The 19,901-nt window shown below is 43.9% G+C and overlaps 1 protein-coding gene across 3 annotated transcripts in view; it reads left to right on the forward strand.

Annotated features, from left to right (window-relative positions):
• The window catches only part of BRSK2 (BR serine/threonine kinase 2), a 465,267-nt gene that overhangs the window by 332,700 nt on the left and 112,666 nt on the right, over positions 1-19,901 (forward strand). For all 3 annotated transcript variants that reach the window (XM_065403041.1, XM_065403042.1, XM_065403040.1), the window contains exon 4: positions 17,738-17,878. In XM_065403041.1, coding sequence (XP_065259113.1) covers positions 17,738-17,878 — 141 coding nt within the window. The remainder of the gene's footprint in view (positions 1-17,737; positions 17,879-19,901) is intronic.

Consider the following 19,901-nt stretch of genomic DNA (forward strand, 5'->3'; position numbering starts at 1 on the left):
CACACCTACAGTGGAGCACTCATAGCGACACATATCTTGAAGAATCATTGTGACTGCACCAGGCAAGTAACTTTGCCAAAATTTTCAAAAATAACTTTTGGTGCCCAATTTAAGACACATTAAAAGGGCATGATTTTCAGAAACTGTGAACACTTGCCCTCTAAAAACCAGGCCCCTTTAAGGCGTCTCAATTTAGACACCCAAAAATGGAAGCACCCCAAATCTCTAAGCCAGGTTTGAACATCTTGGCCGTGAATCCTGGATTCTAATCCTGACTTTGCGACTGACTCACTGTGTAACCTCGAATAAGTCACTTGCCACTCCCTGTGCTTCAATTCCCCAGTCTCTAAAATGGGACTAATAATGCCTGCTTCAGAGATGTGTTGAGTCCTTCCAGCGAAACACACTCACTGTGGAAATGCAAGGGATTATTCATTATTATTAATCTTATTAGTCATATAATTTTAAAGAAATGGCATAATGCGGGTTCTGTGCCAGATCTGACTATTCAGAATTAGAACTGGGCATGGCCTTGGGTTGAACTGAGCAGAGGGAGAGAGTGTCCGTGGTGGGTACAAGTGTGTGTGGGGAGGGTGCGTGTATGCACTTATTATAGGTGGGAACAGGGGTGCCAATGTGACTTGCACTTTATTTGCACAAATAATAAAGCACTGTGACCCCCACCATCAGCAACAAATTGCTCTCTGGTTGCCGCAGCGCCTTTCCATCAAACCTGACATCTTGACAGCGGTGGCGGTGGCACGGTTTCTTAGGCAGCTTATGAATTATGGTTGATATTTCAGATGCCAGAGACTAATCGCAGCGCGGCGCTGGGGAGTATTTCCTCGATAAATGTTAATTTCACAAATCATGTTTGACTTTTGGTTTATGATTTAATTTGTGACAAGGGGCTTTGGTTGAGTAGATTCCTAATGCAGCTATGAATCAAATCCTTTTTCCACAGTTTGTTTAGCGCTGAAAATGAGTTTAAAAAGAATAATAAAAATTCGGCAGCATAGCTGTGTTAGCGTAGCAGTCATATCTACTCTGGTTCGGTTTTTTTAATTGGGATGTTTAGAGAGACAAAGCTGGTTATAAGGCTTAAGGCTTTCAGTTCCTTTCCAGCACGTTGATTTGTCTTATTTAACCGTATGACTGCAGAATATCGTGCCAGGTACCTAGGGCAAAATCACAGCTCCACTGTGTCTCGCTGTGTACAGCGCCCTCTATAAAAACACTACAGTAGTGGGCACTGTTGCCAGTTGTTTTTAGTAGTATTGTTTCTTATTTGTTTTACAGGAGCATCAAAAGCCCTCAGCAGAGATCAGGGTATATTGTGCTAGATGCTGTACAAACACATAATTAGAGACAGTCCCTGCCCTGAACAGCTTATAATCTAAATAGACAAAACAGACAAAGGGTGGGAGCAAGTGAAGATTATTATCCCCATTTTTCAGATGGGGAATTGAGGCACAGTGGCCTTGTCTAGACTCGATCCAGTGTTGTTTAATATAGTTATTAACTATCTAGAATGGAGGATGAGCAATGAGGTAGCAACATTTGGAGATGGCTCAGTTATTTAGGCTAGTTGAGTCCATTTTGAGTCCAGAAAAGACTGAGGAACTTCAGAGAGACCTAAGCAAGCTGGGTGAATGGGCAACACCATGGCAAATGAAGTTCAATGTTGATAAGTGCTAAGTAATGCTCATTGGAGGGAAATGCTTGAACTACTCACACACCTTGTCGTGTTCTAAATTAACTGTATCAACTCAGAAAAGGGACCTGGGCATCACTGTGGAGTGCTCGGTGCGGATATCTGCTCGTTGTGCAGCTATTGTGGAAAAAAGCAAACAAGATGTTAGGATGCCTAAGGAATGGGATGGAGAATAACACAGATAATATGCCTTACTATAAACTGATAGTGCAGCCTTATCTGAAGTACCTTGCATAGTACTCATGCAGTTTCTCTTCTCCCTCTCTCATAATCCAAGAAAAAGGGGACATACGATGAAATTGAAAGGGAGCAAATTCAAAACTGATCAAAGGAAATACTGTTTCACTCATTATGTAATTAGACTATGGAGCTCATTCCCACATAATGTCTTTGAGGCCAAGAATTTAGTAAGATTCAAAGAGGGATTGGACACTTAAACAGAGAACTGTAATAACCTGAAGTATACCACTTTGTGCGAACAAAGAGTTTTGAAAGGGATAAAAATAAAATCATGATTCAGGGCGTAAGTTATTTTGTAACTATGAGAAATCAGGATGAGATCCGCATAGACAGCAGATTATCCCATTATCTGCCTGCTTTGGGATTCTTCTACCTTCCTCTGAAGCCTCTGGTGCTGACCACTGGACTAGATGGATCACAAGTCTGATCCACTCTGGCAGTTCCTGTTTTCTTATGACTAGGATAAAGCGTATCTTTTAAATGCGTAACATTAAAAAAAAAACCTTTAGTCCTATTCAAGACAAGAGAAATTAAGTGATTTGCCCAAGGTCACACAGGAAGTCTGTAGCAAAGCTGGGAACTAAACCCAGCTCTCCTGAGTCCCAACTAAGTTTCCCCTCTGCCTCGGGAAGGAGCTCCAGAAAGGAATCACAACTCACTGACACCCCTCTCAGTCACAGTTCCTCTGGAAGCTCCTGTTCTGAATGGGTGGGGGAGTTTGCTATGTAAACCCATTACCAAACACAGCATCCAGCAAGCTTTGCTAGTACCCATCTCTCCCCCCACCCACAACACACACACACACACACACACACACATACCCTGCCCCTTCTCATCCCACTTGTTCTTGGAGGGAGTGTCAGGCACTCAGGCTATATGCAGGTCATCTTTAAATGCCATGGACCCAATTCCAAAACAGACCACTCAGACTGGTGTAGTGAAAGCAAAACTTAGTCCTGTTGCTGATAGGACAACAACAGAAGTTTTCCATGGGATCTAGAGGGGAAAAGCAGGGGACACTGAGGAGGGGTGGTGGCAAGTCAAAGTGTGTGGAAAACCTGGGTCCAGAGCGTGGGTCTATGTATCATATAAAATAAATAAGTTGTGTGGAAATATATGGGTTATATTTCTACCTGGGGTTTTCTGGTGACTTGTATTTCACCCTCGTGGTTTATAACACCATCAGCACCCTGCGATGGGATTGCAGCCTCATAATTCACAGTTGCCTGCCTATTCCTTTCATAGCTTGTAGTTGCTTATGCAGTATTCTCTGTCTAGTGTACATGTACGCACAGTGTACAGCAGGGGTAGGCAACCTTTCAGCAGTGGTGTGCCGAGTCTTCATTTATTCACTCTAATTTAAGGTTTCGTGTGCCAGTAATACATTTTAACGTTTTTAGAAGGTCTCTTTCTATAAGTCTATAATATATAACTAAACTATTGTTGTATGTAAAGTAAATAAGGTTTTTAAAATGTTTAAGAAACTTCATTTAAAATTAAATTAAAATGCAGAGCCCCTGGACTGGTGGCCAGGACCCGGGCAGTGTGAGTGCCACTGAAAATCAGCTCGTGTGCCGCCTTCGGCACACGTGCCATAGGTTGCCTATCCCTGGTGTACAGTTACATGAAGGATATCCACATATACACTAACCCCTTTAAAAATCTGAAAGCAGATTTTTTTGCCCCCTCTTACTGTATATAAAGAAGTTCCCTTCCCACATGAATTGGCCCTGGAGAGAAATGGTGTGAATAGCATGCAGCTAGAAGGGAGATGTGTACACACCATTCATAGCACTACCACTGTGAGCTGGGGAATGGTTTCTTGTTAAAAACCTGTTGTGTGTTAAATAAGGGGAAGCAAAAAACATGCTGCCCTTCATCTGTGGAAGTGGCCAGTGCATATTTTACTAGGGAGCAATTTAAAAACATATTTTAAGTCACTGATATGCATCTTATTATTCAATAGGTCTGGGCTTTCCTGCAGACCTTGCAAAAGCAATTAACCTGCTATTCAAGGAGCCCTTAGAATGGCAAACCCAGTGCCACCATTTAGCCCAGAATGTGCGTTATAATCCCATTTCCAAAGGAACTCCACCTGACAGATAGAACTTAACAACAGAACCCTTTCAAGGGGGCACTGTCTGTCTAGCTATTTTACCTATCTATCTCTTTGGTCTTGTTTGCATTGAGTCTGGATGTTGGGTTAGCACCTGTCTAGCCAGAACTATGTTTAAGCACCACCATGAATGCTAACATGCTTCTCTATACAGGCAGGCTGATGACAGTACATACAGGGCCACACTCTGACTTCTACTTTCACTCTCACTCCTTCCCTGTGGCTATTTTTTAAACAATCTTGTAGCTCATGAAGGCTAGTCACAGGACATATATTAATTAGCTCCGCATCTCCTTGTAGACCTAATAATAGCAACTAACAGTGATTCTTTCCAAATGCTCTCTGTGTTCTAGCCAAAACCTTAAGGACCATATCACTCCATAGTTGCCAATTTACAAATCTCCACCCCAGGCCAATGCCGAGGCAGATACCATGGTGATGTGCATGATGTAAAAGTATAGGAAGACGTCCCCACCTCACAGCCATTATCCTTTTGGCTAAGGAGGATTTGATTCAATGCCTTCAGCCTGTTGACTGCTGTGGTTGACCATTCAGTGGGACAATCACAGTTAGACACATCACCACACCTCAGGATAAGCATCCTGCTTCCACAGCACTCCCAGCCACCCCACAATTAGGCAGCAAGAGACAAAAGTATTATAGAGCACTTGATAGTGAGGTTCACCTGATGTGACCATAATGCAAAGCAAACACACCGTGAGTAAGTCATGGAGAATAGAATTTGTGGTCAAAAAGCGTGGTCTTTATTCAGTGTGTCTCAAAGGGCTTCCCAAAAACCTTGAGCTATACCGATCATGCACTGACTGTGCAGGAGAATTCAGTAGCCATTATGTGTCCGGAAACAGAGCACAGGTCTGGAAGTCAGGATACCTGGTTTCTATTCTTGACTCTGACATTGAATCATGGCTTGACCTTGACCAAGTCAGATGACTTTTGGGCACTGTTTCCTCTTCTTTGAAGTGGGGGAGGGAGGCTATTATTCACTCACCATTTTAGAGGCCATGAGCTCAGGTTTTCAAGTACACAACCTCTACAGTTCGGCCCAAATTTTGGGGAGAGCTTAGCTCCCATTGGGCACCTAAGTAAGGGCCAGGTTCTCAAAAATGCTGAGTACCCAGCAGCTCCAGTTGTGACACACATGGTCAGATTTCCAGAACTGCGCAGCACCAAATACACTGAAGTCATGTGAAAACTTGGCCCTTCCAGCTCTCCAAATAAAAGATGCTACATCACTGCAAAGTGCTATTGCAGCTGGTGGTGGATGAACCTCCAAGGTTTGGTTCTCTCTCACAGAATCAGGTTGTCTCGTGGGAATTTGCTATGAAACCTGGTAAGATAGAGGGACATATCTTTTTTTTAAAAAAAACATTCCTTAACCTTTACATTTCAGACTCAATTCCCGTTCTCAGCTCAGGTTTGATTATTTCATCCAAACCAGTCCAAGCATGCCATACAAGAACCCATTTTAACTGATAGGGAGCATACTGGACAGACCACTGGGGTTATTCCCTACGCCTTTGAAAAGAGCCATTTGTTCTTTAACTCCCCCTCCAGATGCAACAGAAGCCATTCCTCCATCCTGCAGGGCAATGTCACTACTGGGCACGAGCCCAAATCTCATTGCAGGACTTAAAACCCATAACCTTCTGACTGCAGCGATAAGAATGCTACACATTGAGCCAATTAACGAAAACCGAATACCCCCTCCTGCCCATGCACAACTCACAAGTCTGGCAGGTGCAGGATCTATTGGCAGCGGGAGTCAAAGAGCCGCCATTCCAGCAGTGTCTGCAGAGGCATTCATGTTGCCAGCCCTCTCCTGATTGTTTTTCTTTTAATTATGATTATTTCTGTTGAAAACTGATGCTGAGGTGAAAGAGGATGTGAGAGAGGAGTGGCACTGTTTGTCTTTTTTTTATTGGTAGCCCGAGCTTCTGAAATTAGACCCACGTGAGAAAACCCTGCATGGATTTCAGAAGAAAGAGTGCAGGTGTAAACAGAGTGCATCTGGGTCATGTTGGGGGGGAGAGCATTGGGCTCAGCAAAGAGAGTCTTGAGCTTTTATTCTTGGGGTTTTCAAGTGCAGCAAGAGAGACCCAAAACCAGTTCACCTGACTAGAAGGCAAACAGGAAAACCCCAGCCTGGGTTACAACTTCAATCAGGGGAGCTACACTTACCCAACAATTTTTGCCCCTTTGTTGCTGATTTGTTTTGATAGAGGGTCCAATATTCCACCTGAGAGCCTAACTGGGCCCTCAGCTCTGCCATGTGCATCGTCATGGGGCTCAGCAAGGGGTTAACTCTTTGTTTCCCAGAAAGCAAGTTGGACACAGGTCCCTGTGACAGCAGCTCCATGGTGTGGGTGAGGGTCAAAGAGAGACATAAGCCTGTAAACAAAATGGCACCAAGCTCTCAAGAATAGGAACTAGGGGTGGTTTCAGGGTTCCAGATCAGCCAATGACAGATATGCAACAGAGGACAGTGTGCTAGCTAATGGGTGTCATCTCAGCCTTGCCCAGCCCGTAGTGAGCATCCCTCCGGCCGGATGTGTTCCACATCACGCGCCCGTGTAGGAGACTACTGCGGTGCTTTGGCATGCATGACTACACACCGTAAATAGCGGCCACGGCAGCCCTCGAAACACCTTTCATCCCCAATAAATCAAAGGTAGGAGCAGCACAAAGGCATAACCCACCTCTCCCCCTCCCCCTCCCATCCCTCTGTTCCAAACATAATTAGCAACCACACAAAAAAGTCCCTTCAAACAAGCAGCTTATGGTTAAAATTGGTCCTTTAAGAAAAAATCACAAGTGCAAACATTTTCTTGTCTGTGTGTGTGTGTGGGGGGGAAATAAAGAGCTCCTGGCTCTGCGCCAAATTAGGGTTTAAAAATTCATGCCCGCCATAAGAATTTATATAGCTCCTGAATAATTTATAGGCTGCGCCAATAACAAGGGGCTTAATATCTGATAGAGATTATTTAATCAATAGAAAACGGCACAGCAAAAAAGCCATCAAAGAATTACAATATGTCAGTCCAGGCTGGGCAGTTTTTAACCCTCCTCCTGCTGAGTTGTAGGGAGTAGAACTTTTTGCAAAGAGAGTGATGCCTACAGAAGAAATCTTTAAGCCTGTGTTTTGCTGCAAGCATGTCTCTGGAGACTTGACATTTGGGACCAGTCCCTCACCCATGCACAGTAGCTTTGAAATGTAATGAGTTTTCTAGCTCTCGGTCGAGTTGTTTGGGAGGAATGGTTAGTTTCTAATGAGCAACGTGCTGGGAATTTGTGGGAGGGGTGGCTGCTATTTTCTGGTTGCTTGGACTTTTGCTGGGATTGCTGAATATGCCTGGCACATGGTAGTCCTAATGCAACCAACATTTTCACACAGACTGTCAGTGGGTATTCATGTGGCCTAAGCGTATGGTACCATCAGGAAGTTTTAAGAGGTGTGGGTACTGGTGGACTTGGGATAGGCGAGGGCGTAGGGTTGTTTCTGTTCTTATATGTTGAATTACTATTTGACTCAAGCCTTTGACCACATAGACTGGGTATGTTGGTCTAACTGTGCATCTGTGTCAAGTCTAGAGTGTCCATTGTCTGTGCTGCGTTCCTTGGTCTTAGCATTCTTCTCATCAGTCTCTTATAATAGCCAAATATTAAGGTAGAAGTCAAGGGAGCCAGATCGCAGAGCAGACTTAATTAATCATTGAAGTGTCCTGCCTCAGGGCTGAACATTACCACCATGCTGCCAAATCTTAAACCAAGATCTTCGTAGTCCGTGGGCATCAGCTCTACCAGATAAGCCCAAAGCCTTGCCTATTTGAACCAGTAGAAGCTGTGCTAAGTTTCTGCATCTTGAAAGTTGTTCTTTGCTTCTATTCAGAGGTCTTTGCCTCACAGTGGAGTACTGATATCAAGTCATAGATTTTTAAAGCCAGGACGGACTATTATGATCATCTAGTCTGATCTCGTAGAGCACAGGCCATAGGACCTCGCCCTGTGAGTCACAGATTGAGGCATGCACAGACGAACCATCTGCCTGCCAAGGTTTAAGTGAGGTGGGATTTTTTTTTTCAGTACCATTTAATAAAAATCTCAAAAGCTAATTAGGACCAGGCCTGGTCAGTACATAGATCAGGGATCGGCAACCTTTGGCACGCGCCTGCCAGGGTAAGCCCCCTGGCGGGCTGGGCCGGTTTGTTTACCTGCCGCATCCACAGGTTCGGCCGATTGCGGCTCCCACTGGCCGCGGTTCACCATTCCAGGCCAATGGGGGCTGCGGGAAGCAGCGCGGGCCAAGGGATTTGCTGGCCGCCGCTTGTAGTTTCAGCAGGAGCAGTTACTTTTCCCTTCCTAAAATATGTTGTATAGTGTTGCTTCCACATTTTGCCACAGAAGTTACTCACTTGAGTAGTGTATTAATGCCTTCTAGATCGCCTTCTCTTCAAATCCAGACAGTATTAATATGTAGTATTATTCTGCCAGGGCCTGATCAAGACAGTGATCTGCCTGAAAATGAACTGGCTACAACTCTTAGACTTTGGCAGTGAGAGGTTTTCGGAGGAGTGAGAAAAGAAGGGGAATAGAGAGATACAGTATCTGCATCATCTATTGAAGGCAAATTCTAGCCTTTGTTAAAATGGTTTGCAGAACCATTAATGTCCCTAGATAGTCCAATTTGCCTTCCATTGCCAACAGCTAGTCAGGAATCAGTTATCATTCCTCTTGCAAGTGGACGGTGCAAGGACTAACTTTGAAGTATACCCAGAAGCTCTGGCTAGTTCATCACACAACTGTCTCATGTCTGCACTAGCTTCCTGTTCAGTTCCCTCTGCAGCTCAAGGTGTTGGTAATAATCTCTAAAGCACTGATGGTCTGGAACTCAGTTTAATGAGAGACCATCTCATCTTGTACACTGTGGTGGCATGGTAACAGCTTAAACTCCCCAGGCTCAAAGGTCTCTGTCTTATGCATTCACTCTTCTTAGCAGTCCATCAAAGCCCAAGACTTGCTTTGTGCAAGACATTTCCATTTGGCCTGGCTTTTAACTGGGGGCTGCCTACATTTCCCGCTGGATCGATGGGCAGCGATCGATCCAGCGGGGGGTCTAGTCTAGACGTGATAAATCGACCGCCGAGCACTCTCCCGTCGATTCCGGTACTCCACCAGGGCGAGAGGCACAGGCAGAGTCGACGGGAGAGCGTCAGCCGTCGACTTACCACAGTGAAGACACCGTGGCAAGTAGATCTAAGTACATTGATGTAGCTGAAGTTGCGTTAGATCAATTCCCCCGCAGCGTAGACCAGGCCTGATTTGTATTTTTAGTGGCGGTGGCAGGGGGAAGAGGAACCTGTTTGATTTTTTTCCTGGCCAAATGACTTTGGTTTATTCTTTATTTGCCCATTTGGGATGTTCTATTTAATTTATTCTTTAAAAATGTTTACTATTCATCAGAGGCCTAGCTGCAACAGCCGTAGGCACTTCAATAATCTTTTTAATATAATACGTTATAGTTTGGAAATTCATCTGAAAAGTGCTTTCAAATTCTTTGGGATGAGAGATGATATACAGTATTGGAGCATGAGTCTGTGAGTCAGGAGTTCTGCTCCCAACTATTGTGCTGACTTGCTATGAGCCCTTGGACAAGTTACACCCTCTCCGTTCCTCAGTTTCACCCTATGTAAAATGAGGATAATAAAATCTCCCTAATTCACAGGGGAGTGGCAAGGCTCTCATTATAAATGCTTGTAAAGTGCATTGAGATCCTTTGATGAAAGGTGACATAGAAGTGCAAAGTATTGTTATTAAGTATTATAAATTCAGTTGTTATTTTGTATTTATAATCTTTCATCCAAAGATCTCAATTTACTTTAATAAATGTATGTGTTGCCCCAAAGGATCTCATTTGTATAAGGGCAGATGTATCATAAATTGTGTGGATCTATAGGGCTGGAAAAACATGAATTGCATATCCATTACCAAGACGTAATGCTGAGCTGCTGTGGGGACACTTAGGTGGCATGTATGTGTTATTCCTGGCCATGCCTGCTAAGGGTTAGCAAACAACCTGTCATTCTCTATAATCATCAGGACTGGGATGATCTCCTTAGCTATTGTGCCCTTGGTACCTGGTGATGCACGGATTTCGTTCTTCCTGGGCCAGTCTGCCTTTCTATAAGAGTTGTGCTTCCATAAATCACTCCAGGCTAGATTGTTTAAGATAATTTAAGCACACCTCTGCCTTGGGGTGGCACAGAGCTGCCCTGCCCCAGAGGGAGCACCCGAAGACATTCTCCCAGAGCTCCCCAGTGTGCAGCAGGAGCACATTCAGCCATTTATGGGGTGCAGCACACTTCTCTTTGCCTGCAGCCAGCCAGCAAGTACAGGAGTGGAGTCATGACTCTGCCTACTCTCCTCCCCTTTGAGCACAGGGACTTCAGTTCTCACTCCTGCCCTTTCATGTGCTGCACAAGGTGGGAGGAGGCTCCTTGCTCCCTTCCCCACGCAGTGCCCGCATGGAAGAGCCAGACAGAGTCTGGCCCAGCAGCTGGGGTTTGCAGGTGAAAATGAAAAGCAAGCTCATGAATTAGTAGTAAATTTTCCACCAACGGAAATGAACCTGAGCCAAGATCTACAGAACTGAAGGAAAAGATGGCTCAGAATCCAAACTTGGTGGAGCAGGCCCACAACTGTGCTGTTCTCAGCATGATGCTGAAACTTCACTGAGCATTGCACTATCATCTGGTAACTGCAAGCTGGGCTGCTTCTGCAGACCTCACCACAACTTTTCCTAACCTCTGTGGTCTGAAAAGATGGTACAGAATGTTGGCGGGACTGGGCTATCATGAGATTAGCAGTGCCTCATGGTTTCATTTAGGCTTGGAATTGCCTGAAAATGGAGTGGGGCGGAAGGGGAAGGTGGTGGGAAAATGGACGAAATTTTCATCAAGCTGCCACAAATGTTAAGATTTGGTTTGAGTTTGGGAGCACAGGTTCCCATGGTTTCCTGTTTTTTGTGGATAGATTCGTCTGGGCTGATAGTGGCATCATATGTACCAATGACCAGCTACCACCTTGTGAGGGTAGTTGATGTGACCTTAACACATTAGCTACTGATTGTCAAATATTTTCTGATAGATCCCAGAGGGAGCTGGCCTATTCTCTTCATTTGTAGGAGTACGTTCTAGCCCCTGGTGGCATATAGGGGCCATGAAGGACCAACTTGGCCCCAAGGAAAATATCCCTGTGCAGGAGCAGTGTAGGCCCTGTGCTGTCCCACCTCACAGCACCTGGCATAGGGGCATGTTGGGGCCAGGAAAAGGAGAGGGTATTGTGCTCTATGCTATGTCTGTTCTAGGCGGCAGAACAGCCCACAGGCAGTCATGGGGAGGCTGCTGTAAGTTAGAACATGCTGTGAGCTGTACAGCTCCTAGAACAGGCAGAATCTGGGCAGCACAAAGATGGCTTACAGCCACCTCTGCCCCACACTTCTGTTATCCCTGTAACAGTTGCAAGGTTTATACAGTTTTGTTGCCTTAAACATTCTATCAGAGATTTTTTTTTAAAAGTCTAGCCTTAGTTCTTTTTACGAGCTGCACGGGCTTCTCACCTGATACCTAGAGGCCATGTGAGGTTAGTAGCTTATTAGCTTTGACTGGGAAGGGTGATGAATCTAGGATACAGATAGAAAAGTGGCAAAGGGGATAGATAAAATTAATAAAACATGTTGGGAAGAATCACTCGGCTGCTGTACATGATCTCTCTGCTTCTCTCTGATGGATGAAATCATTTCTCCTATTAAGCATTCAGTTTCTTTTCCTTTAAACACCAGGGTCTCATCTCCTTCGTCTCTGAAGCTTTCCCTGAAATTTTTAATTTCATGTATTGGCTCACAGCAGAGGTATAAAGAAATTCTGGGCATGCATGGTGCTGGCATTCTGAAACTATGGCCTTGCCTCTTTGGGAATCTGCCCCGTATTTAAGAATTCACCCAATAGAGGAAATGTTTCATACTTTTTTTAAACTGTGTGTGCACGCTGCAAATTGGAGTTGTGGAAGCCTGGCAGCTGCAGCCTATGTCCAAATCCACTTGTTCCAGATGGACTCATGTATCAAAAAGGAGAGGCCAGCGCTGCAGTCACCATAATCACAGCAGTGAAAGTTAGAGAACAGGGGTGATTGATGTTCAGGGCAGTGTGGTCTAGTGAACATGAGCACAGGAAATCTTGAGTTCTAATCCCAGCTCTGAGACCAACTTGCCATGTAACCTTGGGCAATTCACTGTGCCTCACTCCCCTGTCTGTAAAATGAGGGTGATGACCCTTACAGAGTGTCTCTCGCAAGGAAAGTGAGAGGATTAAATAAGTTAACATTTGTACAGTGCTTTCAAGATGGGAGAGCTAAGTGTTCTGGCAGAGTCTTTCTGCCCGGGGTGGCTCCATACTCCCCTGTCGCGATTATCACAGCATGCGGGCGTACTGCCTAGGGGCTGTCTCTTGCCTCTGTTTTCTCTGCAGTGACTTTTCAGAGAGTGATGCATGGTGTGTTTTTTACAGCTAGGTTTCCGCGGGGGAAAGCTTTTGACTGACACCATCAGTTTTACCATAGGCAGGGTTGAAAAACACCCTTTAAAAATTGCTGCTTTTCATTTTGTATATTACATGAAACTCAGGCCGTGCAATGAATGGAAAGCAATAGCCAAGACTAGTTTCTGGGAACAGCTACAGAAGCAAAATGGTAACATGAGGTAATATCATGGTCAGGAAAGGGTAGAAGGGGGGAGGAACGGCAGGAAAATCCCTCTTTCCTTGTTCATTTTTACAAGCTGTATGTATTCTGTTGCTCACCTACTCCCTGAATCAGCAAACAGCCAGGCAAGCTTCCAATGCCACTGCTTTCTATTAAAGTCAATGAGGGTTGTAGAGCAAGTTGATGACTGGTCTTGTGGACTCACTGTTTGACTCAGGGAAAGTCACTGAGGGCAGGTCTACACTACGGGGCTCAGTCGACCTAAGTTACGCAACTCCAGCTACATGAATAATGTAGCTGGAGTCGACGTACCTTAGGTTAACCTTTTGTGGTGTCTACACCACGCTGGGTCGACAGGAGAAACTCTCCCGTTGACTTATCTTATGCTTCTCGTTCCAGTGGAGTACCGGAGTCGACGGGAGAGCGATCCGTGGTCAATTTAGCCGGTCTTCACTAGACCCACTAAATCGACCCCCGGTGGATCGAGCGTGGATCCCCCCGTAAGTGGAGACAAGCACCAAGTCTCTCCGTTCCTCAGTTCCCCATCTGTAAAAAGGGACAATACTGTTTCCTTTGTCTTCCTTCTCTGTCTAGACTGTAAACTTTTGAGAATAGGAGTCTCTTTTTATATATATGTACAGCATGGACCATCTAAGCTGTAGTGCACTAATCAAAATAATTAACAATGGTGCAACCAACTTGCAACACTTGGAAAATAATAATTATTTATTATTTTATGTATTATTGTAGTGCCTCAGAACCCTAGTCATGGACCAGGACCCCAATGTGCTGGTTGGTTGGTTGGTTGGTTGGTGACTCTTCCTGGTACAGCAGCAAATTGGAACTAAGAATTTCTGGATATAACATTAACCATGCTGCACTTGTAGAATGATCCTTGCAGCATTTATTTCTTACACTTAACCATTTGGGAATGTGTTTGTCACCCTCCTTGCTCCTGTCACGTGAGGGGATCTGTCAGATCAGAATACATTGTCTCCATGCTTCTTTCTTGTTCTTCAACTCATCTCAGGCACAAATCTTTTTCAGATGTTTCCCCCATTTGTTTCCATTATTATATCTGGTGCTTCTGGGTGGTAAACAAAAATAAATACCTTTGTAAATGCACCCTGTATTTCCATTAGTTTTATTTATCATGCGGCACGTTGGTGCACTGTGGCTGAGTATTTTTAATAAGACGAAGTTGATGAAAATAAATTGCTTTGAAGTTCCTGCTGAGGGTGACAGAAATGCTGGGCCTATAATTTTCTGAAACTGCATTTGAAACTTGTATAGAGTGGGGTCTGCATGCTTGTACATATGATCATCTTTATACCTCCCTGGGGAAAAAAGTCTATTGACTTGTACTATGTCTAAAATCTTTGAGCCAGATTCTCTGCTATATCCAGCTGCTTCTGGGCACAGCAGAAAGAAAGAGCAGTCAGAGAGCCAGTTACATTTGATCCCAAGGCCAGTTTTGGGTCTGCCACAGGAGAGACTAGACCAGGTCAGTCTCTGGTACAAGGAAGAGACTGATTTATATAGGGGATCCTCTTTCCCAACATGCCTTGCTGCCAAGGTCTGGGTAGTGTAGGACCACTGAGACTTAAAAGGCCCATACATCCAAATTCAGTCTCCAAGGGACTATGCATCGGATGGAAATCACTGGCATGCCACTCCCTGTCCCACATCCTGATATGCCCCTATACCAGAGGCTGCAGGAGAGGTGGAATAGGCGCTACCTATGTTAGCTTTATGACCACTCAGGACTTCCCCAAGCCAGGGGAATTCCCAACTATGGAGAAGTGGGCTGTCTTTTCTCCCTTTGCATCATGTAGCAGTGCAGAAGCAATAGAGCGGGATAGAGAGCCTGGTCCTATATCAATAACATCTGTACCATATAAACAGTGTTGATACCTATATGATAAATGGCATTTTAACATACTTTTATGACGGTCTCACTGGCAGTTTGCCCACTAAACCACCTCTGCCTGGATTAGAGCTAGTCACAATTTTTTAACATTTGATTTTTCAATAAAAATGTTCATCTGATTTTGGATCTTAATGAAAAAAATATTCACAAAATTTCCACTAACTTTTCTTGTGGAGTTTCAACAAGCACTAGAGCTTAGTCAGAATTTTTCAAATTTTGATTTAAACAAAAAAATTTCAACTTTTTTCCACTAGCTCTCGGTCACTGAGTACTATTCCGCCCCCCTTTAAAGTAGATCCGAACACCCACAATCTTTTACTGTGTTTATTCACACAACACCCCTGTGAGGCAGGGAAGTATTATCATCCACTGACAGAGAGAGAGTCTAAATCATCTTCTCGTGTCCTTGTCACACACTAGAGATTTTCCCAGAACCGTGCACAAGCAATGGCTCTTTCCGTTGCTGTAGCGAGGTCCTTCTTCATAAAGGTCTCCCCAAAGAGTCAGCAAATGCTCCATGGTCTGCACCTTACCGCACTCGCATATATTCATGTCATTAGAGAACCCCATTGGATCATATTAGTCTTCAATCTGCATGTGTAAGCGGTTCAGGCATTGCCACATTGACCTGTCTGTATCGGCCCCTCTGGGAAAGTCCTCCTGGGGTTCCAGAGCTATTTCAGTGCGTCTGACTGCGTGAAACCTTTCATTCCATAACCTCAGTTCTGCCTTACCAGCTGTCATATCCAAAGGCACAACACTGGTTATAAAACTCTTTCTCAGTTTAAGTGACTTGCCCAGGGTTACAGAGGAGCAGGGATTTAAACCCAGGTCTCCCAAATCTATAGCTGCTGCCCTAACCACTGGACCATCTTTATTCTCTCCAGGGCTAGTCCTAATATTATAATACTCTGAGTAGCTTCAAAAAGGACCATTTAAAAATGCACAAGAATATTTTCCTCTTCCCCACCCCCCAAATTTGGAGTTTCCCTCCCAAATCATACCATTCTGAGGCACTGAAAGGACAATATTCAGTCTTGAAGTAATTTTGTTCTTTTCCTCTCCCTCTAAGAACTGTTTGGTTGGACTCTAAGGGTACTGGAACTAAGGCTGAATTGCCTTATGCACAAAGGAATACAACAACAACTCCCTAAAAAATTGTAAAAGCTCTCTAAAATGTACAGTTTTAAAAGTTTTCCAGTGAAATTTGTGGTATCAACAAAAGATGGTGATGTTTGCTAGTCCTATTTACCTTCATCTCACTGCCCCGGCAGATATCTGCTGTCAGATCGCATGCCCTGCCATGCAGCAATGGAACGCATTTCAAAGCAGTTACCCATTGAGGGAGTGTGGGCTTGCTCCCCTATTACAGTATTCTGAAGCCAAGGGCATAAAAGCCACCTCTGCGGGTCTGCCCCTAAGGGAAATCTGCAAAGCAATCCATTTAGAGAACAAAAGGTCCTTCAGTAAATGACCTCTTTGTGTCACTAGTCTGGGAGGGCCTGCATAGTAATGCTGGTCATCTCAGACTCATTCCAATAAAAGCTTTATTCTTCCTATACATAATGTACTGTGTGTACACAGAAGAAGGCAGCACTGTACAGTAGCACAGAATCACAGTAGAGATGGGAAAAGGCCTCACTGTTTCTCTAGAACAGTGTTTCTCAAGGATCAGTCCGTGGACCAGTGCCAGCCCCTGAGATCTCCCTGACCGTTTAGGAAGGCAGCAAGCTGGTGCCTGGTATCAAAAAGATTGAGAAACACTGTTCGAGACAATCCTCCTGCCAATGCAGGTCTGTATCTAGTCCAGTTTTAAATTACTCAGTTGATGGGGCTGCCATTATTTCTCTAGGGAGACTATTCCATGGTCTAATAGAGCTCCACTCTTAGGAAACATTCCCAGATATTTAGTTTGTTTTCTTTTGATTGGTGGCATCTCATTACCCCAATCATAATAACCCTTTGGGCTGCCCTAGATAATTCTCTCCTTTCTTTGCCTGGTATACTTTTGGAGTACACCTCTACCCCGATATAACGTGACCCGATATAACACAAATTCGGATATAATGTGGTAAAGCAGTGCTCCGGGGGGGGGGGGGGGGGGGCTGCGCACTCCGGCGGATCAAAGCAAGTTCGATATAACGTGGTTTCACCTATAACGCAGTAAGATTTTTTGGCTCCCAAGGACAGCGTTATATTGGGGTAGAGGTGTACTTGAATGCTCAATGATAATGTGCAGTTATCCTATCTCCCTCTTGGGTCCTAATTCTCCAGCCCTTACTCATGCTATGTAACACTTACATGCAAGAGTAGTCCCCTTGAAGTCAATGGGACTAGTCAAGTGAAGCAGACCTATTCAGCATGAGTAAGGGTTGCAGAAATGAGCCCTTACCTGAGTGCCCATGCTAGGCATGTGTAGTTTATCTTTGTCAGAAATCAGCCTATTTATTTTCAGCAGCTCTCCAAATTCCCTCTTGTTTGTCGACATTGTCTGGTACTGAGGTGTCCAGAACTGAGCACAGTTATGTGAGTGTAGTTCCTCCAAAGCTATTTCAAAAAAGGAACTATCACCATCCACCTTGGTTAATGGCCTGATGTCTCTGCATATGCAGCCTAACTCTACATTCGCTTTTGCAGCTGCCATATTATGCTGGAAGCTCATCTATAATTTGCTGCCCACTATCCATCTTGATCTTTGGAGGAATTATTGCTTTTCAGATATCATCCCTCTACTGGGGATGCTGAAAACTGAATTTGTTCCATTGTTTGGAATCACTGAAACTCCTGGAGTCCAAGCAGTGCTTGACTCCAACCCTGTTAAAAATGTTCACAGCTGCTAATTTCCCAATTCTCTCGTTTCACAGTATTTCACACATGTTTAATTCCTAAAGAGAGAGAGACAGAGACAGACAGAGAGATCTGTGTGATCATGTGCTAACAAAGGCCTGTCTTCTTTTTTTCCTAGGTATTTGGTGCTAGAACATGTGTCAGGTGGGGAGCTCTTCGACTATCTCGTAAAAAAGGGAAGATTAACGCCAAAAGAAGCCAGGAAGTTCTTCCGACAAATCATCTCTGCTTTAGACTTCTGCCATAGTCATTCAATATGGTGAGTACAGCAGGTTTATAATGGGTGGTGACTATGGCTTGGAAACTCATAACAAAGCAGTCAGTGGGGCTGGGGCTCCTTATACTTCTGTTTGCTAGTAACTAGTTAATGTTGTAAAGCTGTTGGGGTCCAAAAGTGCTGCATAAATGCTGCTGCTGCTGCTACTTCTTGGCTCTCTCTGTGAACACGCATCGGTCACACATAGACTGTTCATGCAGATTGTCCATGATTTTCCGTTGGATCTGTTTATAATATATGTAGAAAGGCTCATTTCTGGTTTCCATTGGAAAGCAAGCCTGCTGTTCCATGATGAGCATGATGGGAGGGGGCAGCTGCTGTCACGTTCATTTATAGTGAGTGCTTTAACCAAGAAAATCAGATTCCTGGGGGACCAGTGTTTCATTTCCATGAGTCTTGGGGGCACTTGCCAATAACCGAGAATAATATGTGCCTTATCAAGACTAGTCCCTGAAGAAACTTGGGACAATTATCAATACAACAAAGTCATTTTATGGCCTCCTTGGGTTAGAGGGAAACCTGCTGGCAGTTGGCAGCCCTGCCTGGGCCCCTTCTGGGCATTTGAGTCACTGTTGCCTTTAATTTCCTTTCCAGTAGGGAGTAATTTTCTTTATCAGTCTGTTATTGTTACATATTAACTCAGTTGAATGATTTAAACCATTGAGTGTGGTTTAACCTGTAACTTTCAGATGGCATTTTAAATTGAACCAGTTTCCACTTCAGCTTTAACAAGTTCGGGTAATTTAAATTATACTGAAATTGAGTTGTTGCAGCCAATCAAATCACAGGGTTTCTGTACAGTTACTGACCTGTAAGTGCACGCTTATTTCTCAGTAATACAATTCCATGCACTCTGATTGGCTAAGGTGCTGTGATTTACATAATGACTGCATAGTTGTGTCTTAATAACTACATACAGCACGCAGATTCCTCCATTCTGATAGGCTGAGGGCCATTGTTAGACAATGAGAGCACAGCGATTTGCATAATGACTGTATAGTTATTTCTCAGTAATCGTGCAATGATTATCCATATTCCTCAGATTTGACTAACTACGGTCCTCAGAATGCCCCATACAGGGATGTCAAGTGATTAAAAAAATTAATTGCAATTAATTGCACTGTTAAACAATAATAGAATACCATTTATTTAAATATTTTGGGGTGTTTTCTACATTTTCAAATATATTGATTTCAGTTACAACACAGAATATAAAGTGTACAGTGCTCCCTTTATTTTTGATTACAAATATTTGCACTGTAAAAAAATATAGATATTTTTCAATTCACCTAATACAAGTACTGTAGTGCAATCTCTTTATCATGAAAGTTGAACTTACAAATGTAGAATTCTGTACAAAAAATATAACTGCATTCAAAAATAAAACAATGTAAAACTTTAGAGCCTACAAGTCCACTCAGTCCTACTTCAGCCAATCGCTCAAACAAACAAGTTTGGTTACAATTTGCAGGAGATAATGCTGCCCGCTTCTTGTTTACAATGTCACCTGAACATGAGAACAGGCAGTCACATGGCACTGCTGTAGCCAGCATCGCAAGATATTTACATGCCAGATGCCCTAAATATTCATATGTCCCTTCATGCTTCAACCACCATTCCAGAGGACATGTGTCCATTCTGATGACGGGTTCTGCTTGATAACGATCCAAAGCAGAGTGGACCAATGCATGTTCATTTTCATCATCTGAGTCAAATGGCACCAGCAGAAGGTTGATTTTCATTTTTGGTGGTTCGGGTTCTGTAGTTTCCACATCTGAGTGTTGCTCTTTTAGGACTTCTGAAAGCATGCGCCACAGCTCATCCCTCTCAGATTTTGGATGGCATTTCAGATTCTTAAACCTTGGGTCGAGTGCTGTAGCTATTTTTAGAAATCTCACATTGGTACCTTCTTTGCATTTGTCAAATCTGCTGTGAAAGTGTTCTTAAAATGAACATGTGCTGGGTAATCATCCAAGACTACTATAACATGAAATATATGGCAGAA

The sequence above is a fragment of the Emys orbicularis genome, chromosome 4 (genome assembly GCF_028017835.1).
Source record: "Emys orbicularis isolate rEmyOrb1 chromosome 4, rEmyOrb1.hap1, whole genome shotgun sequence".
Lineage (NCBI taxonomy): Eukaryota > Metazoa > Chordata > Testudines > Emydidae > Emys > Emys orbicularis.